General features: G+C 39.4%; 1 protein-coding gene and 1 long non-coding RNA gene across 4 annotated transcripts in view; one reads left to right on the forward strand and one right to left on the reverse strand.

Moving 5' to 3' along the window:
- Window positions 1-27,234, forward strand: LOC124267063. 2 transcript variants are annotated; one of them, XR_006895932.1, is made up of 4 exons: window positions 1-93; window positions 631-737; window positions 26,631-26,786; window positions 27,158-27,234. It is a non-coding gene; the product is annotated as an uncharacterized LOC124267063 (long non-coding RNA). The 2 variants fall into 2 exon arrangements; XR_006895933.1 differs by having other exon boundaries at window positions 27,207-27,234.
- Window positions 13,218-27,753, reverse strand: part of LOC124267061 (TNF receptor-associated factor 3-like) — a 40,106-nt gene continuing 25,570 nt past the window's right edge. For both annotated transcript variants that reach the window (XM_046701899.1, XM_046701900.1), the window contains exons 6-12: window positions 26,639-26,806; window positions 24,821-24,901; window positions 24,232-24,306; window positions 23,365-23,484; window positions 20,091-20,204; window positions 18,899-19,097; window positions 13,218-13,795 (exon numbers count right to left, since the gene is read on the reverse strand). In XM_046701899.1, the coding sequence (XP_046557855.1) occupies window positions 13,218-13,795; window positions 18,899-19,097; window positions 20,091-20,204; window positions 23,365-23,484; window positions 24,232-24,306; window positions 24,821-24,901; window positions 26,639-26,806 (1,335 nt within the window). The remainder of the gene's footprint in view (window positions 13,796-18,898; window positions 19,098-20,090; window positions 20,205-23,364; window positions 23,485-24,231; window positions 24,307-24,820; window positions 24,902-26,638; window positions 26,807-27,753) is intronic.

The following is a 27,753-nucleotide window of genomic DNA, read 5'->3' on the forward strand; positions in this document are numbered from 1 at the left end:
CGTCAACGTCTCCAGGCAGAAGCCGCCATTTGTTATCTCTGAATGACCAAGAACAGCCAGGCTTCCTGGCCAGCCTGACTTCCTCTGAAGATGGTGAGCCAAACATCATTAATGTGGACGAAACGTTACGTTAGTGTTCAGTGTGATGGCAGTCGAAATGCTATGTTAAATTAGATGTGAAGATCGGTGAAAATTATACGATTGAAACATGATACAATAGGCTGAGAAAGAACCGCATTGAACTCTGGGTACACTTCAGCATTTTGAAACAGACTATCATCTGCTATAAGGAAACGCTGTCATTGGTAATGTATTTCCCGCGAAATATGTTTATAATTCTCTTGTTATTTTGACCGTATGTCTTAATCATTACATAATGGATTTGTTGAGGCTACAAAACTTGAAAAAGTCGTTGTTGGCATCAGAGATGGACCAATCTGTTGTTGTTTTTATTTGCTTTATTTAACGTCGCACGCACAACTAAGGTATCTCAGCGACGGGTGAACCAGTCTGAATCTACTAGTGATATTTATAGCGACACATCCCGTCACGTATTAGGAAAATCCTAAATGATCATAGGTCAGCGCATTTACTTGTAACATCCAGAAAACTCATCTGTTCATGCTCTAGATGGCGTCAAGGTCTTCAGGTGCGTGTTGCCCTTTTTCATCTCTGGCCCAGAGCAGCCTGACTTCGTGGGAAGTTGGTGAGCCGAATTTCATCAATGTGGACGAAAGGTAAGTTTCGGTAATCTTAAAATATGTAAAAACTGATAGAAAATATTTATTTGACATGTGTTTCACTCAATGTATGTAGTGAAGCAAATGAGTTTAATCATCACAAAAATATCTTAAGCAAATCCTCGAGATCTTGCTCGTTTTGCTCCTTGAATAAATGCTGGGGCTATAGTCTTATTCATACCAGGGACCATGACTAAACGTTGTTTTCTCTCTACCATTGTGTTTTCCTTTAAACACCAGGGTGCCGTTGTACAAAACAACCGGAGCGCTAAGCCTACCTTAGGTCTACGTTAAGGTATGGGAGTTACGGTCACCTTAGGTCTACGTTAAGGTATGGGAGTTACGATCACCTTAGCGCTAAGAGTAAGACTACCTTAGGTCTACGTTAGTATGGGAGTTACGGTCACCTTAGCGCTAAGATCGCTTTGTACAACGGCACCCTGGTGTACAAAGTGTCGAGGAAAAGATACTCCCGGTCGTTTCTTCTAGGAAACAGGGTATAATTTATTCTAATGTCTGCCGCAGACCCGTGCCGGTAGCTGTCATATGAGCCAACGTGGTGGCCGTATGGGTTACATTGCAACTCGCGATCGCTGTCTCAAACAATTTGAATCATATCACATTGATTTGCTATAATAAATCGCAAACAAAAGCAAGAGGATAACATTTTTTGCGTTTCACTCCAAGGAAATGGTTGGAAACCTTATGATTGACATACATGCAGCGAAAAGCAAAAACAATTTGTCTCAGGAAACCTTTTTCAAGGTCAGAACAATACCTTCTAATGCAGCTTTAGTGATTTGGAAATATACGCTCAGTTCATTGCAGCAAAGCTAGAAACGTATATTTATTTAGGTCAATTTTATCAAACTAATTGTACTGAAAAAGGAGTGATACTTTCTTGTTCGGTTCTTCAACAAACTCGTCAACCACTTAATCATTATAAAAATCGCTGCAAATATGAAGTCACCGAGTTACGAGTGTGGACATGAGACACGTTTTCAAGTGCCTAGATTTTAATATTATGATGCTGCTCAAATTCTAGAGTTGTTTATATGTATTTTGATGCATTTCCATGTACTACCTATTTAATCCATCATATTCAAGAATGGCACGGTATACTTCAAAATTGGGACCAGTCATGTCCTTTAATTGCTGGCATATATGATCCCATAAGGGTTAGTGAGGATTTCTCTTCCAATACTTTTCTGCATTGCACCCAGAGGCATTGTCACTCACCATTTGACGTCCAACACACCTTGGCATCCTGTGCCTAGATTTTCGAAGCTCTCTTAGCGCTAAGATAGTCGTAAGTTAATGTTAATGTATGGCACTTACGACTATCTTAGCGCTAAGAGAGCTTCGAAAATCTAGGCCCTGGTTCGCGCCGATTATGCAAATGAAATTTACATCACATACATGTCATCAGGTTTGTTCAATATTACTTACTCACTCAGTTTACTCATTGCAACTTGTCAATCAGAAAGCTTGCTTTATTTGTGATCAACCATGATATTAACACTTGATATTAACACATTTACAGTTCCAAGGGACTATCAGAAATGATTTTGACTCCATTATACACTTTTAGCTGTTTGAATTTCTTCCAGTCTGTCTACCTAGAGTAGATATTGCATAGACTTAGTATCAAAGGTGTGCTTCTGTATGTGTGCAGCATTGCCAGACCAGTTAGACGTTCAGTGCTTTTTGTTGCACGTGTCCACAGCTTGATCCTTCGAAAAGTGGAGAAAGACCTTTCACAAGCCACACTGCCCACTACTATTTATTTATTTTTCCACCAATCAATGTTTGTGTATTCAATGTTTTGTGTGTTATTCTTTATTTGGTCTATCCTATCTCTTGGAGTCATGTGGATTAAATGCAAACCTTTTCTAGTTAAGTCTTTTGTATTGCACAATATGCGTTCAGTTCCGGGTTCCGGGTAGTATATGTCATTGCCTCGATTCTTTATATTTTTCATTAATGGTTGTTGTAGTCATATGTAATTAGGTGTATCATTCTGGTACCGATCATCTGTCACATGGGTTGCCCGCAATCTTTGCGTCAGTAATTGAGGTGTGGATTTCAGGCTTAGACGAGGGTATGTGACACTCAAAAAGAGTGTTATGTTAATTACGGCTGGATATTGCCCTGATTCTCATATCGCGATATATTGCAATAATTTAAGAGATATTGCAATGCATATTGTGATATATTGACTGGAATCTTTCTGTCCAAGTGCATACATCATACATTCATAATAGCTCTCTGTGTGCGACATCATCTTCTTATTACATATCATACTTCAGGATACCCGTCCACATTGTGTATGGCTTTACAGATAAATCAAGTATTATTGTCCGACTCTCCTATAAACTATGTAACAACAAAATGATAACAAAGTAGAGAATTGGATTAACAAAGGCCAGGTGTGGAAGGCGAAGCCGGACGCAGGGCCAAGCGAAAGCGATTTAAGTACTTGCTCTCCGTTGGACCCTGAACAGACGAGACAGGTAGCGGCGATGTTCTAAATGCTATTTTGACCACCCGAAGGTTGGAAGTAGCCTCTATTGGAAATTCTAGCACGACATGGTGTGATACTCGATTCTGATTGGCTGAGAGCTCATCAAAACCGTACTTAAATGGCAGTTTAAGACCGCTAATTAAAGTGACCGATTCGCCGCGTATGAATACAACGAACTCGTTGACCGTATTGTTTGTAAACAAACATTTTGCATGTCGGACATCGGCAATTTCTACCTCGGCAGCATCTTTGGTGTTTTTGAAGTAAAAAGCGAATGGTTTGAAGAAGAATTTCTTGACCCTAATCCCAGTGAAGAAACTACGAAGCTGGAAATTCCGTCAGCAGCGCAAAAGCGGCAGTATATTCAAACCGGGTACACATCTAGCGGGCATAACGTCGACAACACACGTCCTAACCTGACCGCTTCCGTCCCGGCCGTAATGCCCAGTCCTTCCACTTCCACTGTCCATGTATCCCACATTAAACGTTGCATGTCGGGTCTTTTCCAAATTGGGAATAGTAGGGTGGTTATCAACAATTATTTCCGTGAATAAAGTTAGCGGCGACTAAACTTAGCGAGTTCACGGTTTGAATTGGGGCGAGTCGATTGTCATACAGTAGGGGAGATCAATAATTCGCTTTAGAAAAATCAAATAATTGTACTTGCTCACAGTATAAACTGTATTTTTTTATTTGTGTATGCTACTTATTACAAATACAAACATTCTGGTTCCTGAAATAAAACATTTTTGTTGTTGAAAATGTCTTATTTTGTTCATTACACAACCTGTCCCTCAACGGGACGATTCCTAGCGATTTCCCGGTAAAAGGCCCCTTCACGCTTTGTGTTCTTGCGCGCCAAACAGTTCGGTTTTAGAACGACGGTTTTTATCAGTCGTGCTATACTAGCCACATAAAGAAACTGTTCATTGTCAAAATATTATCCCAGTTGATAAGTACGATAACAATGTCAAAGGTACATATAAACTTTAATGGAGGGATCATGAGACCATAACAAGTCGGGAGAATTTCAATTGAAAAGTCAATCACAATGACGTCACGAGTCCACAAGCGGGACAGGGGTCAAACGACCATGTCACAAGCTCAATAACGGGTATGTCCACCATCGGCATTGAGAACAGCAGTGCATCGACGACGCATAGAGCCTATCAAACGTGCAAGGCAGGCTTGTGGGGTGCCACGCCAGATTCTCTCAAGTTCTGTTGGAAGGTCAAGGACGTTATCTGGCGGATGAGCAACACGGCGTTGACGTCGATCCATCTCGTCCCAAACATGCTCTATCGGGGAGAGTTCCGGTGAATTTGCAGGCCAAGGCAGTAAGTCAACGTTGTGGTGTTGCAAGAAATCCATAGCAACCCTTGCCGTATGAGGGCGGGCATTGTCCTGTTGGAATGTTAACCCAGGGCCATGACGTTGCAGAAAAGGAATGACCACAGGTCGAAGAATCTGATCCTTGTAGCCCACACCAGTGAAGTTCCCCTGAACAATCACCAAAGGAGTTCTTTGGCGTGCTGTTATTCCACCCCAAATCATCACGGAATCACCACCAAAGCGATTCCTCTCCAAGACACAGGCCTGTGCATAACGTTCTCCCACGCGTCTATAGTCACGTTGAGGTCCATCACTATGGGAAATGTTAAACCTGGACTCATCTGTGAAAACAACATTTCTCCACCAAAACAAGGGTCTGCGGACATGATTTCGGCACCACATTCGGCGAGCTTGTCGATGACGTTGTGTCAGGATAGGCCGTATGGCGGGACGTCGTTGTCTGATCCCGTGATGACGTAAACGTTGTCGAACTGTGTTGGGGTGGATACGGTGAAGTCCTGGGATGGTTCGGGCAGTCATCACTGCAGTCTGAAACCTGTGGCGAAGATGGGTCACCCTTATCCAGATGTCCTGTCTTGGCGTTGCTACACGTGGACGTCCAGAACGTGGCCGATCGATGACGTCATTTGTGTTCTGGTAGCGTCTCACCAGTGCAGAAATGGTGTTCCGGTGGCAGTGGAAATGTGCAGCCACTTGTCGTTGAGACATTCCCCCACGGACAATCCCAACGACCTCATATGACGTTGTGCAGACGTGAGCCTTGGTATGCTATGCGGTTCAGTTCAATAGCCGTTTAATTTTTTGAACAATCGCAAGGGCAGGGGTTGAGCTTTCCAAAGTGACAGTATTGTGTGGCATTCATTTGCTCTGTTTCTCTTTCCCGGAATGCACGTGCAACAATGTACTGCCCGTCTCAAGGACGAACCCACTGACGTCACGGAACGTGGCACGTGCATGCATGTTGGATACATGTCACTAATCTCTGAGTTTAAATCCTTATGTGTCTACACAGGTTTGATAAATTTAGATTTAAATTATTTTTAATGCACAGTTTCTTTATGTGCCTAGTATAGAATGAAAATAAAGCTACTCTGTTTTCAAGTTTGCGGTCCTTTATCGTTGATTTAAGACCGCTAAATGTTCAATTTAAAAACTCACGCTTACGCGTTTTAAATTAAATATTTAGCGGTCTTAAAATCAACGATAAAGGACCTCAAAATTGAAAACAGAGAAGCTTTATCTTCTAAATAGACTGCCTAGCAGCAGCAGCGAGGTATAAATCGAGCGAGAGATCGGTCCCGCGTCCGCCCCGAACCTCGCCACCTGACGTCATTTTAATTCAATCTAAAAGTTAACAAAGTTAAACATATTTAGTATGAAATCTGTGGGTAAAGAGATTAAGGTTATGTAAAATAGAGATAGGGTTGATAACAGTTATAGTCTTTGGAAGTTTGAGATGAGAAGCGTGATTTTAAGTTACAGGAAATAGAAGTGATAGAATAAAACGGTTTGGCAAACATGGGGAGGGTGGGAGGGAAACTGAGAAAAAGATGATAAAATGAAACTGCTAACAAGTGGTTGATAAAATGACGGTTATCTAAAATGGCGGAGGAATGAAAGAAAGTGACGTAATATAAATATGATGACGTGTCCAATTGTGTGATGACGTAATGTAAGCGGATGTGATGAAATGCACATCATTGGGTGTTTGTAAACATGAGCACGTGTTTTGTTAAGAAGAATTTATTGTGTTTGCTGTAAATACATGATATGTAATTGTGAGTAGAATGAGAATAATTGTAGGAATTCAGGAAATGCATGGAGCCGTCCCCATTGTGTATGGCTTTACATCAATGGTTTACAGATACATAAAATAATATAGAGCCTAAGTGTAGAATGTTTAAATGAAGTACTGTATTGCAACAAAGTTTTGCGAAAATAAAGATACAGGTAAAAGTATAACATGATTTTCATGGTCAGTGTGCACTTCAATGCAGTATGTAATTATTGTTACTGTATGTCAGTGATTCATTCAGATTCAACTCCAACATAAACATGTGTTGACATGAACTATTGCAAAATGAAACAAAAACATGATTTAGGTGAACTACTTGAGCTTAAAATCTCATGTGACCTCCAGTAACTTACATCCTTGACTAGAATGTCATTATACAGTCCTACAAAGTGTATAAGACTTTGGCCTGATAACATACATGTATGTCCCATTATGAAACAAACAAAAATAACAAAATAATGTGAAATTTTCTCTCAGAGCCAGAGGCTCTACTAATACGTCCAAATAAAGATTTGTCAAATCTTAGAAGGGCATTTAGAAGTGCATTATGGATGTCAACTTCTTTATTGTGAATAACACGACGTTTCGGAGTGCATGCTTGGTCCTTCACAACAAGAAGTTGCCATTCATAACTCGTGCTTTTCTCAAAAGATTGGTGCATTTGAGGCCATTTAATTCCTCCAAAACGTCACATATTAAACCATTCAAACCCGCAAAACTTGAAGCATTTGGTAAAATATTTGGCACTTTTGGAGCAACTTATGAAGACACTTCCTCTTGTAAAATGTTACATGAAACCAACTGAAAAAAAGTATATTTGGCACTTTTAGAGCACATTTTGTTGCCGTGGATGGCAAGGGCAGATGATTCAAAGGGAGCTAACTCTGGATGACCCAATATATTGCAGAATCTGAACCATATCGCGATAATCGTATCGCAAGATACTGTACCTGTAATATTGCACAGCCCTAATGTCAATGCTTTGATGTTCAAAAAAGTAATTTGCGAAAAAATGCTACGGGGGCAGCTTCCTTTCCCACCAACCCCCAACCCCACGTGTGAGCAGCTTGACCTTGCTCTGTCTTGTTCACTAAGTTATTACTGCAAGCATGTTTGCATGGTTGTGCAGTGGAACGGTCCTCTCTTTGTTGTGCAGTTTGTGTTTTTGTATTCCTCGTGATGAGTTTGCAATTATCCATTACATTTTCTGTGTGTTCATTCTTGCAGGTGCTTTTTAACAGTCTTCTCATGAATGTTGGAAGATTTTCATTTCTTTTTTCGTATTTGTCTCTATTTGTAAGCAGCAGAATCTCTCTAGTTATGTGCAGATGACGTAATTAAGTATCAGACAACAAACACCGAGACACATGTTCTGTGGCGATGACGTTTTATAATTTTATGATTATGGACGCAATTGTGGACTTACATGTATAAAATATTCATTATTGACCATTTTAATCAGTAAAAATGTATTTTACACTTGATTGCGGCATAATTGTATTGGAAAAATATTGCAGGGCTTTCCATATCCACCCACCAACGCGAACTTCGCCTCCCAGGGCTGCCGTGACAGAAACATGATGTCTCTCTTTGGACAGGATAACCTTGCGGAACATTCTGATTCCGACTCACAATAAACAAACGTTTCCCTTCTCTAAAAGTAACGAAGGGCGTTATTCTGGTGGCGTATAGTTTGCTATCGTATTGATGAAAATACTGAGAAATAATTCTAACCACCCGTTCCTGGATTTCAATATTGTAAATATATGACGTGTCTCCCAGTAGAGTAGGCCGCCATTGTGCAGTCCTTGACGCCAATGCATCGTACCCAGAGAACCAGGTTGGCTTGCTTGCAAGGTCTGGGGTTGATTCATCTGCTGTCGCACTCGTCTTCTCAGCTCATGAGTTCGATCGGGTTCAAGCAGCATTCGAAATAAACGTCGGTCCTCAGGCCTGAAGCCGACTGAACCCTCGCAACACTTTTGGTTACTAGGTCCTTATGGTCTTGTTTCCTGTGAATGACTATATTGTAACTAAAATATACGGCCTACATATTCTGATCAGGCCCCGAGGCTATAAAACTGTGGTAATAGTTTTTAGAGTTATACTAGAAAACGATCGCATACTGAATCATGTCGAAAAACGTACGCATTTAAGGCGTCGGTGATTTCTTGCCACCCATCGGTACGCTGTCGATGGATGGACTTCACACCACATCCCTTAATATCTCCAAAGAGAGTTCCCTCTCTCTGCAGAACGTCTTGGATGAGGCATACCACGCCCACCGTTGCTATTGTAAATAAGCAGACGACAACATCCGGGTCGTTTTCTTACCTTTCTAGATGGAAGAGTTCCAAACTGCCGCATGTATCATAAACAAAGAGTACATTGAGCATACTCAAACCGAGTGTGAGTTGTACTCAGCTGTGAACGGACTCAAAACGTTTTATAACCTCAGCTTGAGTACAAAACTCAGCTGAGCGTGATTTTGAGCACGAGCACGGATTTGAGTACGAAACTGAGTTGAGCACGAAAATGTGTTTATAACCTCGGGGCCAGGACCCACAACTTTCTATGGTTCTGGGCCCTTAGGGTCCCCAGCTTTTCAGGGTAAAGGGCAAACCCAGGGTTCCAGTCTGTGGAACGGGAAGGCAACATGGTACGCAAGGCGTTGCGCGTAAGAACGACAGTATGGCGCGTAGCGTTGTCATGTTGAAATATCACTAGAGAGCCACGACACAGTGGGTTTCCCATCATACACTTTGAGCGCAAGGAAACTGCGTCAGGTTAGGTCCTGTGTATGGTTGCCTATCTCAGAAACTTGCCGAGCGCAGTTGATTCCTGATGGTCTTTTGGGAGGTGACTTACCTCATTTGTACGTCCTATTGGTGCGACGTCACACGCGACGCCCAAGGCCTTGGACGATCTGAAAAAACGGCGCCCTTCTGTTGCAAATGTATCCTCAGACTGTATATTGTCTGACGACTACAGTGCAGAGCAGGTGCAACCACGGTTTCGGCAGGCTTTTGCAAGGAGAATATGAATGGATATCTCGAAAGACGATAATTCCTACTCCGACTTCTGGCAGAGGACATACAAATAGCTGCAGAAAAACGAGAGCGAAAATCAGTGTTGGTGTGATGGACAAAATTGAATGGCCAAAATTGAATGGTAAACGATTGTCCAAGACCTGGAAGACCAATGACCGTTATGACAAAATCCTAATTCACCTAGTGAGACACAATACAAAGACCAATGCCGGAGATTCTAGCGCGGGAGTCCAACTCTCCACCAGTACCATCACAAGAAGGCTGCGGTCTGAGGGAACGTCGTCCGATCAGACATCCTTCCTCGCCTATAAGCTCAGACAGAAACGTTTGGCGTGGTGCAGGCTCCGAGACAATCGGAGCCTTATAGCATGATATAGGGTTCATTGGTCAGATGAAAATTCCTATTTTCTACACGTTACGCATGACATGTCGGAACGAGGGATATCACCTGGTAATGATCCATGCAGCTGAACCCTTTGGTGGTGGGTCAGTGATGGTAGCACTGGATCCGTCGTCGTGCAACATTTTCATAACTATCCCTTCCAGTCGTGCGATATTAGTGGATGCCAAAGCTCGATTTCATCGCCCACGTGCAGAAAACGCAAGGAGCCCCAACATAGTCACATTTGAAAATCTGAGACTATCTTGTACTCCAGGTTCGTGATAGAGATCCTCCTGTTCAAAATCTGCTGAAATTGGCAGGCACCCCATGAGGAATGGTGAGAATTCAAAGCATGATTGACAGTATGCGAGACTGGCACGTTATCCATGGAAGGGATGGCTACATCAGGTAATCAATGTGGCCTCCAATGGTGGTGCAAACAATTATTTTAGAGCTGCTTGAGAATCAGGTTGGTAGTTACAAAACTTTAACTTTGTTTTTAATCACTTACCATTATAATACGCGTTTTCAAAGCATATACAACGTCCAGTGTTTGAAGCACTTTAGTGCTATACACATTTTCAGTATAATTATTATGAAGTACTTATATCAATAGAGGGTGGTGATGGATTAATGCTGAAGTATATATATATATATATTATACACGCACGCACACACACACAATAGCATAAAAGCCTCACATATATGACCACTTCTGTTCCACATTAAAGCCTAACAAAGTTATAAAATGTACTACTGTATTATCCAGTATTGTAGATTCAATGTTCGCCTGTTGAATTTTCAATTACCATAACAAAACTCTTTTCTCAGGTAGAGAAATTCTATAACTTCTTTGGGGGGGTTAAGGTGTCGGTTGTACTTCAGATTGCTTTGAAGCTGCTGCTATGTCCCTGATGGTGCTCACGTCAAGTCAATAAAGACCAGAAAGAAAACTAGAAGAAATGTCTGACTATCTTTATTAGCCTTATTAATTATAATCATTACATTTATTAACACAGACATGAAAAAGAGCTGCAAAAACAACCTTGAAGCTACATACAAATAAGCAAAATATGGATAAAACACTCGGATAGTTTGTGCCAGAAAGTCAACATTTAAAAAGTTAATGGTAGAAACAGCAAAAACAGTCTATGTATCAGAATAGTCTTAAATAGGGGTGGGGATATGTTGCCTCATAAATACTTCTCCATGCTTGAGTAGCCTAAAGTCAGTGGAGTTGTGTACTGACTTAGTGATTAACTCACAATAGTTGTCTGATGGATCTGGGTGTGGTTTAGTCATGAACAGACAAATTGTGTACGTAGTAGAAGTGAAATGATTCCATGTTATGTCTTCACGACAAGGGACTAAATCTATATTGATTCAATATGAATTCAGGGTTAGAATTCGTCAAGAGTAATCAAAGCTTGTCTACTATATTATCAGCTGGTCAGCATCTGACTCGAGATAGAACCTTCACAGCCGCAACACTAAATGACCCGTTTAAAAATGCATTGCCGAGGTGCATTTGAAACAACGTTGAACATGGACACAAATACTTCCATTATCCAAATGATGCCCCGTTAAGTTTTCAAAGACACCATACAAGATGACAGGAGTAATCTGAGCCTCTTTCGACAAGTGGGAGTACAGTCTACCATGTATTGAGTCAACCTAAAAGTTGATGATGATATTGCCAATGGCCAGAAGAAATCGTAGTGGACCTGCAGTTGTAGAAAACTGGTGGCCTTATCTGCCAGAAAATTGCCTACATTTAGATACAGAACTGTAAGTAATAGTTTAATCACATCCTAAATAGCTTTAATATACAGCAATTGTTTCAACTGTAGCTTACCTGTAATGAACAGCTTGCTGACGTGATTTTAGCAGTCCAGAGTTTAGGCTCTTGAATTATTTCTAAGCATATTTTCATTGATTGAGTTCTTTGAAATTTGATGATTTATTTTAAATCCAAACAATGAGTACGTCCTTACTGGTGCATATTAAGCCAAGACACATGGCTGGACATTATTCACACATAACATCCGCTCCCCCTGGAATCTTCACATTTGATGTAAGGGTCACCAAGTTAAAAGATCAAAGGAAAAACAGGTCTCATTCCTGGTCTATAAGACTGTTTGTCATTGACAAGATCTAGTTGTTGGGTCAATAATTTATCATTATCACATAAGCTATCATGATCATGTCTTGGAAACGGTGGGCATGTGCATGATAAGCAGGCTTGAAAATATGATGGTTCTATTAATGATAATGACAAAGAATGATTGGAGAGTTGATATTAACCTTTGCTCTGCTTTTGGACAAGGTCTGTTTATAAACTCAACATGCAACTCAGATGAAATATTTGCTGAATTTGTTCTTTCACATCAGTTCCCAATATTTCACCTCTTTCACCGAGGTCTGCAACCAGTAGGACAGACTGACAAGTGATTCTTACCATCTGGCTACTACAACAAAACTAAAATTTCATGAACTAAAACTACATTGAATGACGTGGGGTGGTGGCGGTGACCATTTCTAAACCTGGTCCCATATTTCTTCATCAGATGAAAGAGCTATTACAGTAGACCTCTAGCACATTTCAGTGATTAAGCTTATTTGTGTGTCAATGACAAACCATAACATTCAGACCCTGCAGACTGAATGAGTAGTGTTTCTTTCATGCTCTTTCAATCTCCAATAATATATTTCAAACCGTATCATTATAGTTCTTGTTAGAAACCATCATTCAAATCTTATGGATTATAATGTTCATAAGCATTTATTAAAGGCAACATAGCCCCATGTTGAGTCATCACTTGAAGACTTACCAAAGTGGTATTCGACCCACCACAAGGACAAGGGGTTTTTTTGGTTGTTTTGTTTTGTTTTACTTTTTGGGGATTTTAATATTTTTTTTACCTTTTATGGATTTTAATTTTTTTTTAGTTATATTTTGTATATGTTTTGAATGTATTTGAGCAGCAAATTGCTGTCCCATGTCATTTGACCTGAACATTTTCAGGTCTACTTTGTTCTCTCATTCATTCATACATTCATTATTGTCCTTTATAGTCATTTGTCACTGTATTTCTTAGGGATGACTCAACAGTGGGCAAGTGGAGTTGGGATGGCTAGAACAACATCTAGCCTGGGTGATCTCTATCCATAAAGTTGTAGATAGAGATCTTTAAACAAAAACAATGACATACTCATATTTCTAAACATATGTCATTATCTTTGATAGCCTCCCACAATGTCAGCTGTGACCATCAGTGGGAGGCAAGGGATGCTCCCAAACAGCATTAGGATGCTCTCTAATGCTGTTAGAGAGCATCCTTCTCCCCACCCCTACCCACGCCCACCCATTTTTTTAGACTATTCTGAGGTTAGCTGTTTCTACTGCAATCTTGATAAAGATTGTGTCATCTTTCAAGTAGTTGTTTGTCGGGTTCTCCAGGACAGAGTGGCTGACAAACAGAGGACACCCAGATGCGATGTTCATCTCGGTCTGGGGCTTGCGGAAGCTGCTGCTACTGGGATCAGGGTGGAAATGATCGCTCAGATGCCTCCGCTCCACTCCTTGGTCCAGCAAGTAGAGGGTGACCTTCTGCTGGAACGGCCAGGGAAGGAGAGAGTCGTACTCTCCACGCATGATGACAAAGAACAATGAGACGTGTGTTGTCTTGCCCATGCCATCGCCGTTCAGGTAGACCCTCGTACACATTTTGTATCCATACTTGCTGGTGTAGAATGGCTGACTGTAAAGTGACAGAGTTCTCCCACTCACAGCCTCCTGCTTGCGGCGCGTGTAGTCTCGGATCTTCCACAGCAGGACCCCATCATAGCTGGCAGTTTCCAAAATCTGAAATCTCAGATCCATTTCTGCAATTCGCACATCATGGATACCAATTTGTCGGTCATGCGCAGCAAGCTGAGTGGTGAAGGCATCTACAATGAGAAAAGTAAAAATGCTTTCTAACATCTAAAAATGATACACCCATGTTATCAAAATTGTTTTGATGACACAATTCAGGTGTGTAAAAACTTTGTTTTCAAACTATCCATTTAGAGTATTACAGAATTGACTCAGTCAATACTCAGTTTTACTTTGAAAACAAAGGTAAGAAGAACTCTGGTTTCTCTTCATAAATGACCAATGAAAATGGGTACATACAATAAGCACCAGAAAGCCATCGGCAGCATTGTGTGAAATATGCAAGACATAAAACTGCATTGTTATATCAAATATCATCTCTTCCACTATCGCAAAACAACTGAAAGAGAAAAGTCATAAAAGTAAAGCATGCATTATCATAAGTAAAAGAGAAGTGTAATAGTAAAGCATGCATTGTCATTATCCTAATTGAGAGAGGCATAAAAGTAAAGCATGCATTATCATTATCATAAGTATGAGAACAGAGGCACATTAGTAAAGCATGCATTAACATTATCCTAGCCTACAAATCATGTAACTGAAGGCACATATTCAACTCAAAGATATGATCAGTCTAGCCAACAGGTGGTAAATTACTGAAATAGTTAGATTTGTGTCTGTTCTCAAATGTGTTATCTGAATATTTGTATAGATGTTAATTGAGCTGACCCGGTGATTACTGCAGATTGAAGTATTCTGTTAACAGAAACAGTTGTGAGATTAACTCCCTCAACACATAAAAATCCGGGATCGGGTTGCCTTAGTTGACACATCATCATATCCCAATTGTGCAGATGGTATCAGGCTAACTGCCCCCTGGCAACATAAAAAGCGGTTCCTAAAATTGGCACCCTCAGAAATCATATTGAATTATACAGGTATCTTTGATAGTTTCAGTGAAAACTCAACTCTGCAGAAGTACACTTGAAAAACACATGGAAAATGCATTTACTTTTCTGTTGAACATGCACAATTTAGATACAACTTGAATCACTGAGTACAAAATGCTGAAAAAATTACCTATGAATGTATCATAAAATACATGTTTGATTACCTCTGCATAACCAGAGTGATGAACAGTGACAGTCCTCTAAGACAGTCGAAGGATTGGAGGTCCATAATGCTTGTATTCTTGAATACATCCCGTCAATGCCCTTCTTATCAAACAATTCAAATAGAAAAATGATAAAAAAAACCATTTCTCAAATGAATAAGATCGATGAACAAGATGACACAAACTTAACATGTAAGATATTCACAGTTGTGTATGTCGGAATCAACATGAATGATCTTACACATAATACAAAGTTGGAAAGCATATAAAGGGACATAACCCTGTCTATTTAAAGCGCAAATGTTAGAACTCATTTTGGATTGACACCAATTACATTAGTGTGTACAATTCCATTTCCCCAACCTAAACAGTGTTTGAAAATTTGTGTCCCCATTGAGAAACTGACAGCACAGATGGACAGATGAACTACCTTAAAAAATCTTCCACTTAGATGTGGAGAATAAAAATATTACAAATATGGGGTTGATTACCCGCCAAGTTTGAAACCGGTGATAATCAGAGAAAGAAAAGGCCTTTGTACAAGTTTCAAAACATATTATGTGGTCATGTGCATGTTATTTCCACATTAGAAACAGTGATTAACCGTGACACCCAACTGCAATTACCTGTTTTGCATTGTGTCACATGTGTTCATGTTTTACTGAACAATTTGCCATTTTTTGTGACAGTGAGTGAGTGAGTGAGTTTAGTTTTACGCCGCTTTTAACAATATTCCAGCAATATCATGGCGGGGGACACCAGAAATGGACTTAACACATTGTGCCCATGTGGGGAATCGAACCTGGGTTTTTGGCGTGACGAGCGAACGACTTAACCACTAGGCTACCCCACCGCCCTTTTTTTGTGACAGATGCCATTGGTGGGATAACATATGCCAAAGACATATATACATGTTTATATATTAATGTTCATCAATCTGCAGAAATATTTTCGGTTTATTATGTTGGGGAATAACCAGAATGAGCTTCAGACATTCTTGTTCCAGAGGCAGTCAGTTTAGAAATATTCCAAGCTTAAATGATGCATATACAAACCTTACCTGCAAGAAGATATTATAGTGTTAAGTATTAGAAGTCTAAGTGGTGATACTGATATAACACACAATGCTTCTAAACAGCTGGAACATCCCAATGAGTCTTTGAGGATAGTTTACAAATTTCTAGTAAAAAAGAGCAATGGACTACTTTTTTACTAGAAAATGAAACTGAACTGTGTCATAGGGCAGTCTTTCAGTACCATGAAACATGAAAACTTGAGCATGGGTAAACAGCTTTCTAATTGCAAATTACAGTGGTCACAAGTTTGATTTGTAGCTGTGGGGACTTCTGATATATGTATATTTACCGATAAACTGGCTACTAACCTATCAATGAACAAACTAGAGTCAGAAGCATGTTCACTGATTAACAGGCTACTAACCTCCTATCAATGACCAAACTAGAGCCAGTAGCATGTTCACTGATTAACAGGCTACTAACCTATCAATGACCAAACTAGAGTCAGTAGCATGTTCACTGATTAACAGGCTTCAAACCTATCAATGACCAAACTAGAGTCAGTAGCATGTTCACTGATTAACAGGCTACTAACCTATCAATGACCAAACTAGAGCCAGTAGCATGTTCACTGATTAACAGGCTACTAACCTCCTATCAATGACCAAACTAGATGCCAGTTAGCTAAACCTACTATTATCAATGCATGTTCACTGATTAACAGGCTTCATACCTGCCATCATCAATGACTAAACTAGAGTCAGTAGCATGTTCACTGTTCAGGCTTCAAATGCTATTATCATTGACCAAACAAGGCTTCAAACCTAAGCCTGTATTATCAATGACCAAACAAGAGTCAGTAGCATGTTCACTAACAAGGGATTAACAGGCTTGAAACCTGCTATCATCAATGACCAAAGTAGAGTCAGTAGCATGTCTATTATCACTGATTAACAGGCTACTAACCTCCTATCAATGACCAAACCTAGAGTCACTGTGCAGCAACTTCATGGCAATAGAGTTAGCATGTTCACTGATTAACAGGCTTGAAACCTGCTATCATCAAACCTGCTATTATCAATGACTACTAGACCAATATCAATGTAGAGTCAGTAGCATGTTCACTGATTAACAGGCTACAAACCTGCTATTCAATCAATAGACCAAACTAATGTCAGTAGCATGTTCACTGATTAACAGGCTTCAAACCTGCTATCATCAATGACCAAACTAGTGGAGCCAGTAGCATGTTCACTGATTAACAGGCTTCAAACCTGGCTTCAAACGCTGATTAACAGGCATCAAACCTGCTATTATCAATGAGTAGAGTCAGTAGCATGTTAACAAAGGACGTGGAAACAGGAGAGTAGCACACTGATTAACAGGCTTCAAACCTGCTATTATCAATTAGGCTTCAAACCTACTATTATCATTGACCAAACAAGAGAGCCAGTAGCATGTTCACTGATTAACAGGCTTCAAACCTGCTATCAATGACCAAACTATCAGTAGCATGTTCACTTATTAACGGGCATCAAACCTGCTATTATCAATGACCAAACTAGAGCCAGTAGCATGTTCACTGATTAACAGGATGCTATTATCAATGACCAAACTAGAGCCAGTAGCATGTTCACTGATTAACAGGCTTCAAACCTGCTATTATCAATGACCAAACAAGAGCCATGCATGTTCACTGATTACAGGCTTCCAAACCTGCTATTATCATAAACAAGGCTTCAAACCTGCTATTATCAATGACCAAACTAGAGCCAGTAGCATGTTCACTGATTATCACTGAAACATATTCACTGATTAACAGGCATCAAACCTGCTATTATCAATGACCAAACTCAAACCTGATCAACTGATTAACAGGCTTCAAACCTGCTATTATCAATGACCAAACAAGAGCCAGTAGCATGTTCACTGATTAACAGGCTTCAAACCTGCTATTATCAATGACCAAACAAGAGTCAGTAGCATGTTCACTGATTAACAGGCTTCAAACCTGCTATTATCAATGACCAAACAAGAGTCAGTAGCATGTTCACTGATTAACAGGCTTCAAACCTGCTATTATCAATGACCAAACTAGAGCCAGTAGCATGTTCACTGATTAACAGGTAGAGCCAGTAGTACATGTTCACTGATTAACAGGCATCAAACCTGCTATTATCAATGACCAAACTAGAATCAGTAGCATGTTCACTGATTAACGGGCATCAAAGCTAGTATCATGTTCACTGATTAACGGGCTTCAAACCTGCTATTATCAATGACCAAACTTCAGTAGCATGTTCACTGATCAACAGGCTTCAAACCTGCTATATCAATGACCAAACTAGAGCCAGTAGCATGTTCACTGATTAACAGGCATCAAACCTGCTATTATCAATGACCAAACTAGAGCCAGTAGCATGTTCACTGATTAACAGGCTTCAAACCTGCTATTATCAATGACCAAACTAGAGCCAGTAGCATGTTCACTGATTAACAGGCTTCAAACCTGCTATTATCAATGACCAAACTAGAGCCAGTAGCATGTTCACTGATTAACAGGCTTCAAACCTGCTATTATCAATGACCAAACCTGCCACCATCAACGACCAAAAGAGCCAGTAGCATGTTCACTGATTAACGGGCTTCAAACCTGCTATTATCAATGACCAAACTAGAGCCAGTAGCATGTTCACTGATTACAGGCTTCAAACCTGCTATTAACAGGATTCAAACCTGCTATCATCAATGACCAAACTAGAGCCAGTAGCATGTTCACTGATTAACAGGCATCAAACCTGCTATTATCAATGACCAAACTAGAGTCAGTAGCATGTTCACTGATTATCTGCTATCATCAATGATCACAGAATAAAGATATCTGTAAATTCACTGATTATCAGGTTACAAACCTGCCACTAACCTTTTACTGTCAATGATCACTTGAAAAACCTTGTCTGCTTGTCACTGTGAGACTACAAACTTTCCACTGTAAAATGCTCATAGATTAGAGCTGTTTCAGAGCCACAAATTAACAGGCTACAAACCTGCCATTGTGCTCAAACTGCCATAGCGGGCAACTGTCTGACCACCCTCCATCCCTGCAATCTGCTCTGTCAGACTCTGTGACTTTTCACGGAGTGTTGTCAACTCTCGACTTTGTTGTTCCAGCTGTTCCTTGCGCGGTAGTTCCTCCACCCTCCTCTCCAGCTTAATAACTCTCTCAGTCTGGGAAACCATTTTCAACTGCGAAGAACCATATTGTAGAAGTTAACCCCTCTGCCAGCCTGCTATCATTCATAATCACAGGAGCTTGCTCTGCATGTTCGACAGGCTACTAACCTACTACAGGGCTCCAGATAAGGGCCGTATTGGTGTATGTACGGATAGAAAATATGCACGATACGGTAGGAAATGATTTAGAAAACATAGCAGATACGCACTACAGCAATGGTGTTTGGTCTTAGAATCATTTACAGACGTATTTATCTGAAAAAGTATTGTTTTATTGTTTATTGACCTGTTTACACAAGACTAGCAATGTTGTGGTACATATATGAAACGAAACACAAGATTACTGATACGCGCCATTAAATTCCATTCAGTACTCAGTAAATGTACTCTTAAGTTTTTCCAGTACTCCTATATTCAATATAGGAGTTGCACTCCTGATGTTGAAATATTATCTGAAGCCCTGCTACTACATTACTGATCACCGAGTAATGTGATCTGCAAGTTCACTGACGGACAGGCTATCCACCTGCCATCATTAATGATCACAGTGTGGTGATCTGCAAGTTCAATGACGGACAGGCTCCAGCTGCTATCATTAATGAACACAGTGTGGTGATCTGCAAGTTCACTGACAGACAGGCTATCCACCTGCTATCATTAATGATTACAGTGTGGTGATCTGCTTCAATGATGGTGTGGGTATGGACTTGCTGTCATTAATGATCACAGAGAAATGTGATCTGCAAGTTCACTGACAGACAGGCTATCCACCTATTATTTATGACCACTGAATGGTGTGATCAGCATGTTAACGGATTCACAGGCTGCTAACCTAGGTACTACCATTAATGATCACAGAATGGCGCCATCTTCAGGATAGCCCAACCAGGGGCTACTAACATGCTACCTTCACATGAATTTAGTTCAAATTTCAGGTGTAAAAGATCACTGGAAACACTGCATCTGCTATTTGTATTCAAACAATTATTTGCAGTCATGGCTTACCCTCATATCACGAACCGTAGTCTCCAGCTTTCCAACACTTTCCTTGAGTGAGGCATTTTCAGCAAGAGTCCTTTCAAGCTGAGCTTTCAGCTGATCTCTCTCTGTTGTTATCTCCTGTTAAAAAATGGTATCAGTCAAACATTCAGCCAAATTGCTTGCTTAAACCTAAGCAGAGATGCCAACCAATGGTAAAGGGTAGGAATCAAAGTCATACTTGTAACCTAGTTCTTCCTAAACTGTAAACACTATATTTAATGATTTATTCTAAGATGCTTTGCTACAGGCACTGACAATGCTTTATACAGCGATAAAATACACTTTTGCTATTGTGTCACACTGAATTGACGTCACCAGGCCATTTCAGTCTGCCCTTTCATAATCAAACGTAACTGTGGCAGGGATTTACCTGAGTCCTGTTTTTGAGGGTCCCTGGGACTCATTCATACTCTTAATTTTCATCGGTCCCAGACAACAAAATGGGGGTCCCATACACTTAAATAATATTATTAATACTGTTATTGTACAGTGTATCATGATCATCACATTAGTTGTTAGAGTAATTGATTTGCAAATGATACCATAACCCAGCTAGTAGCAAACTCTTTGATACTTGATTGTTACTTGATTGGAATTTTTACAAAAAGTATTTTGACTTTTTCTGCGTCCCTGTGGATGCGCTAATAAATTCCATTGTGTCCATTGTCAATTTTTACGCATAAAAGACTCAGGAATTCGCGTCCTGTAAATCCCTGCTGTGGTAACTAACGCCACGATTTACATCAGTCGTCATTGCTTAGTATGATTTCCTAAGGTTCAACTAACTCAGTTTGCACCCAGTTTCATGGTTTGCAGTTGCATTTATCGGATAACATCACTGGTTGAAACAAAATGCATCAGCTTGACTCGCAATTAAACAGGGATACAGTTTTGTTTGTTGGCTAGGCCTGTATCCATAGTTCCACAATGCATCCATGAAATGTCACATAACTAGTCCACTAGTCCATAGATGTCCTACGTGACTGTAAACTGTCTTGAGTGAATGAGCATATTTTAACGCTGCTTTTAGCAATATTCCAGCAATATCACGGTGGGGGCATCAGAAATAGGCTTCACACATTGTAGCCATGTGGGGAATCGAACCTGGGTCATCGGTGTGACAAGCAAACGTTTTAAGTTTAACCACTAGGCTACCCCACCACCCTAAACTGTCTTAAGAGTGCATCTTAATGCAGGGTCAGACACATCAATAGGACAGCACTTGTTTTAGCTATAGGTCCCTTTACAATGTTTACCTGTTGAAGAAGCACATTGGCTAGTACTCACTTTAATGATAAATAGGTTTGTACGATTGTAAATGTATCATCAGCCATTCAATTTCCCTCTGTAGCCACTTTCATGAATGTAGTTTGATAACTGGATTGCAGAAGCTGTTGAGTTCAGGGTTTGTTTTGCTGTCAACATACCAAACCTGTCTCTAATGCAGGTAAACAGGATGTGATCAGTTATACACCAAAGAATGAACTACACACAACTGATATCACAAGTTTGGTCAAACAAAATATCTCCCATCCATGAAAATTGGGTCAGACATGTTCCAAAAACAAAATATCTTCCTTCCATGAAAACTGGGTCAGGCATGTTCCAAAAACAAAATATCTCCCATCCATGAAACTGGGTCAGGCATGTTCCAAAAACAAAATATCTCCCATCCATGAAAACTGGGTCAGGCATGTTCCAAAAACAAAATATTTCCCATCCATGAAAACTGGGTCAGACACGTTCATCAATGAATTTGATGTGGCAAACAAAAGTTGTTAGTCCATAAAATTGAGAAGAGTGGTAGTTGTTAAATCATTATTTAAAAAAAAAAACGGCTATAAATTCTTGTCTTTCAATTACTTGAATACACAGCAATCTTCTTTTGAATAGATTTTAATTCAAATCTGCCTTCTGTGATCTTTTCTTGTCATTATTGCATACACAGAAATTTCTAGAATCCTGCATCACTTTGCAAAAAGCACCAGTGCTGTTCAACACTGTCCACTAGGAATATCCTTTGGGTTGATGAAAAGATTCCCTTGTCCATGGCATGACAGTTTTCAGTACTGGCTTGAACATGAAGGCCTGTATCAAGTCAAGGGAATTATGGACATTCCATTCCGTTTTATTAGCATCATATATAATCTGATAACATGAGTAAAGAAGTTTACCATTGCTTGTGACACAGTCCACATATTGCCAGTGTGATGGATGAACTTTCTTAAGTGACATTTGCTAATATCCCAAGGAACATATTTGCTGTCTCTTCCAACAAAGCTGGTTATGTTGTGAATTAGGTGAGAGAGGCTCCCAGAATATAGACAACAGTGATGAATGAGTGTCTGAATATATGTGGTAAATATTTATGGTTTTGGTGAAATAAGCTTCTTATCTTCTGTGCATATAGAGCCTCTCAACGATCAGTAGAAAGTGCTGACAATTCATCATCATTGACAAGCTGGAATGATGATGTATCCTATCTGATAGCCTCTGTCTAGGTCCACTCAAACGTTGATTGGTTTTATCTGTGATGCATGTGTGCCTCCTACAGTACTATGTCAACTGGAAATCATACATCAGCAACATGACACTTGTTATTCAAGAAACATATGTGTCCAGTTTACAGTATCAGTTCTCCACTTCTCTGATACGTCATCAATCCTGCTCGCTGAAGAAGTGCAATTATCATGATTATAGAGGAGGATCAAATACTAGAAAAATACTTCTTTCCTATCATCTCATATTTGTCAAATCATAGAAGACGGAATAGAGAGTAACTGAGTAACTTCACGGTAGTGGTGCCCCAAATAATTGAAATAATCGAAGATTGGTTGCAAGGACTAAATGACCAAGCAATCGATCGTTTTCTCATAATTGAACACAAACAATTTTTGAACACTTGTTGCATAACAATATTTTCAACAAGGTTGGGTTTGTCTGTTGCATATCATAAGCACTACAGGCTCCTCCTTGTCATGACTGAATGTATCTTAAAGACTCCAGGAAATTAATGTTCCTAACATACTCGTCATCCTTTATAAATGTGAAATTTGCAAATGCATCTTGTGAAATTTACAAAAAAACAACCTGAAAGAACTACATGTTTTCCTCCTTCTTTTTTTGTGCATTAACAAACATAACCAGGAAAATTTGATAAATGATGCTCACCAATTATTTTTGATGACTGATCGGTTGTAATGAACCAATCATACTACCTCACAGACATGTAACTTACACCAAGTTCAGTCCTGATCTGCATGCTCTGTAGGTCCATATTTCCAGTATACATTGTCACAAGTTCCAGATGCTGGGAAATATCCCGCTTTTCATGCTCTGCAATGTCTTGTGCACTGCCCTGAAAACATTAATTGAGAAGTTCATCACAATCAAATAGCCTTAGATAGTATTCTAGGACTCTATTTATTACCATAGATGACCATAGATAAGCTGATCTAATAGATAAGCATAGGTCCTAACGTGACCCTTAAACTCAGTTACACTGAGTGACTTGGTTGATCACATATTAACACATCCTGGCCCCCTTTTCACGAAACAAACTAAAGCCTCAGCATTTCCCAAATTTGAGAAAATGCATATCCCTAAATAAACTGAAATAGTTACTAAACTCAAACTTAGTACCCAATTTGATTTCAGTAGATAGGTTACTTAAGTTGTTTGGGTCTTTTTCCCGTTTCTCAAATTCTCAAGCTCAGTTTGAAAATGGAGTAAAACTTGGAGTTTGTTTTCAAGAAAAGCCTGGGTTGAATTGCTACTCATGCTATTAACCTTTGGTTCATTTTTTAGGCTACCTGATGTAATACACCCATATTCCTGCCGACTGCAACACACACATTAGAATCTTCTTAACTTTCAGTATATATACTTCAGGGTTTGGGTCTTTGACTTCTGACTACTCAAATTCCCTGGACTCATATGTATACCCTGGTCATAAATTCCTTTTTACAATATCTTGAAACGTGTTCGTATGTTTGTATAAAGTTAATACTTGTTGTGTGTATTTAGTTTTGTAATATGAGCCTGAGACCTGAATGCAAATAAATTGCTTCACAAAATTTGCTTATAATTGTATGCAATTACTTACAGCAAAAGTACACCCGACAGACTTGAATTTGCATTCCTTCGGTTTCTTCTGACAAACATTGAAATGGTGCTCCAGCTAAAATTCAAAACAGCAATTCATTGTCCCAGATGTACTACATAATCTCCGTCTAGAGAAGTCCACTCAAAACAAAACATTGCAATTAACAGACAAAACAAACAAACATGGACAGGAAACAGTACTGAAATGGTTTTTTTTTTGTATAATCAGAAGCATGGTTTATTTTATCAATATATATTTCTGTAATTTGTCCCAGAAAATTAAATTTCATATGTTGATCATACCAATCTGTTGCTCCCTGTGACACCTCTTCAAAATTGATGATGCAGTGTATTGCAACAGTCATGTTGCCCAAAGCAATGCCATTATACACCAAAGACCATTAATTTTAAATGAGTTCTTTGAACTTCATTATAAAACATACAGTCATAGTTTCTTGGAGGTTAAAACAGTAAAAGATTTAAGTGAACTTACAGGTATAAGAACAGATGACATGATGGTATATGTTATCAATATTTAGGCTGTTAATGTTAGACTGTTAAAGGTAAGTGGTAAGTAGGTATCTGCAGACCTCCTTCCTCTTCATCTGAGGTGCACCACACTTGTAAGGACATGAAATATTTGCTTCTGGGCAGTCCGACTCCTTGTGTTTCTGTTCACAAACAAATTAAAAAAATTCAGATCCAGTATAAGATTAGTAGTTGCATCAAAGGTCAGAAGTACAAAAATAGTTCCAAAAGTAACGAATAATGTGCTTAATGTTATACAAATACAGGTTAAAATACAAAAGAAAGAAACCATGTGAAAGAGGACAAGGTGTACTAGAGAACAACAGTGCACACTAAAGGACACCAAACAGTAACAACAATGTTGACAATTAAGAACACAGGAATCGTTACAACTTGTACAATACTCCAATTTTTATCAGCCTCTTCTGCTATGTTTATGATAACCATCCACTGTGTTACTACAGGGCTCCAGATAATTTTTCAACATGAGGAGTACATACTCCTTATTTGTTCAATATAGGAGTACTGGAATAAGTTAAGAGTACATTTAGAGTAATGAATGGAAATTAATGGAGTATCAGTAATCTTGTGCTTCGTTTCATATATGCACCACAACATTGCTACTCTTGTGTAAACAGGTCAATGAACAATAAAACAATACTTCATATAACACCAAACTGTCAATAAAAGACATCATGCTTTCCTGGTAGCAAAGGGTAAAGACAATGCAAATATGAATGCAACATGTATATATTGACTTTACACAGATTGCACAAGGAACCACGTAATACATTTGACACCTTAGTGTAGTATGGAGCATTGTGTGCTTTTGATGATTCATCGTATCTACTGCAGAACAAGTCAGTATGTAATTTTTATAGCATGAATGTTTTATTTTACTTAACCTGACTCTTACAAATTGCTTATCTCTCAGATATTTTTTAAAGAATTATTTTTTAATGTAGAATTGGTGAAAAGGAATTTCACCCTTTTCATCTTTCATTTTACATAAAATCAGAGAAAATCTACCCGAATGTTTTTTTGCTGAAAGCAAGTGTTTAAAGTCATACTGCTGAGTAAATCCCACCCATTACACCTGTTGAGATCTGGGTTGGAAATGGTCTTCAGCAACCAATTCTTGTCATGAGAGGAGAGCTGCAGAAGAGCGTGATCGCACTAGTTAGCTTGGTCAGTGTATTGTACCCCAATTGCACAGATCAACGCTCAATACGTCAACCACTGGATTTTCAGGTACAGACATGATTATAGTCATGTTTCTGGAATATTGCTTGTGTGGTATTAACAACGAACAAAAAGCACTTCCTGAATCATAAACAGGATGTGGAGTTGGGGGTGTCGCCATCTAGAGGAGTATTCCTGAGATATCACGCCACGTCAGTTATAATAGGACGAAAGCTCATGGTGATTAAGGTATCACGTGTTTACCAGTAATGACAAAGAAGTTCATACTTCCTGGTTTCATATTACAGCATAACACCCAACATAACAAAAATGTGTGCATAGAAGGGGTGATCTGACAAACTACTAATAATAGTGATATTGTTATTCATTCTCTGACAACGATTACATTCATAATGTGTAATACTGATAACACTGAAAAGCTGTACTGACTCAGAGATTGTGTGCAAGGATTTCCATGATTATTTGGGTCCTGTCTGCCAAACACGGTGGCAGGACAGCTTGACACATGATAGGGTTCATTAATATGTATGGGGGTCCATGGTAGGAACATAGCTTATTGGACATGCTTGCATCTTTCACACAGTGCCCAATACATCCCACAAATCATTGTTGTTGTTTATCTTTACTTCCATGACAGTCAAGCCATAACTAACTTCAGTTCAATTGCAGCTGCATACCTGTGCCATGGCTATTGGGATGGGCTGTCTGCACTGGTCACACTGAACTTGGCGATATTGACACTGCTTCACGTGGGAGTCTAGAGATTTCTGGGGGAGGATTTCCATACATCCATTGTGCCTGTTTGGGCATTCAACAGGCTTGAAGGTACATGCACTCACATGCTTCTGTAAAAAAATACAAAAAAAAGAACAAAGTGAACAATGGCTTTAACATTTCTGAAAGAGACAGGGAGTATTACTTTCTTTGTCAAATATCCATTGTTCATATCTATGAATGGTTTCTTTTCTCTGGCAGATCTGTTCAGCTGTTTAATGGTTTCATTCCAACTATACAGATGTGGTATCATCACAGGATACATTAGACATTAATATTTATGGACTTTTAAAAATATTTTATGAAACAACCTATACCATTAAAAGTACATCTGTTAAAATTGTAGTACGGTAAGATCAATTACACACACATATACACTCACATATATAAAACCCTCTATGAAACTTTTTGTTTCATCACAGAGAGTTCTGCTTCAGCACAGCTTTGAACCATACTTCATTAATATCACAGCGTGTCAGCTGACTTCGGAAGTAATGCTTTTTGTTCCGTACTCACAAATAAAAACTCGTCACTGTGCACTTGAATTTATTGTTTTCTTCGTTTCCAACCTACAAACTCCGACGAACAATGATGACTCAATGGCGAACGTGAAATTGTGTAGCTTTCACGCTTCAAAAATGACACACAGACAGACAAACATTTTGCCGCGCACTGAACTGGTCTAAGGGAGATAACTCGTCACACTACCTGCTACACTACCCCCAAATTAGGATTCTCTAATTTCAAACACTTGTACAGCAATATCTGCAAACACAACAGTACCACCACCTGTACATCAAAACTATTATGAATAAAATTACTTCAAATTCCTTTAGAATTTCACTGCGTTAGCATCACACTAAAAGTATTGAGGTGATTTTGGCACACAATGTCTGCTCATACCATGAATGTTCATGTTAATGTTAATGTGCAAATGTCATTTTGGCACTGGTTGCACAGTTCAGAGTTCATTCTGCTCGTCCTTCTCCACCAGTAAAACCAATTTTGAATTGGTCTC

Source organism: Haliotis rubra, unplaced genomic scaffold, assembly GCF_003918875.1.
Source record: "Haliotis rubra isolate DU_JTF1 unplaced genomic scaffold, ASM391887v1 Scf13, whole genome shotgun sequence".
In the NCBI taxonomy this organism is placed as follows: Eukaryota; Metazoa; Mollusca; class Gastropoda; order Lepetellida; family Haliotidae; genus Haliotis; species Haliotis rubra.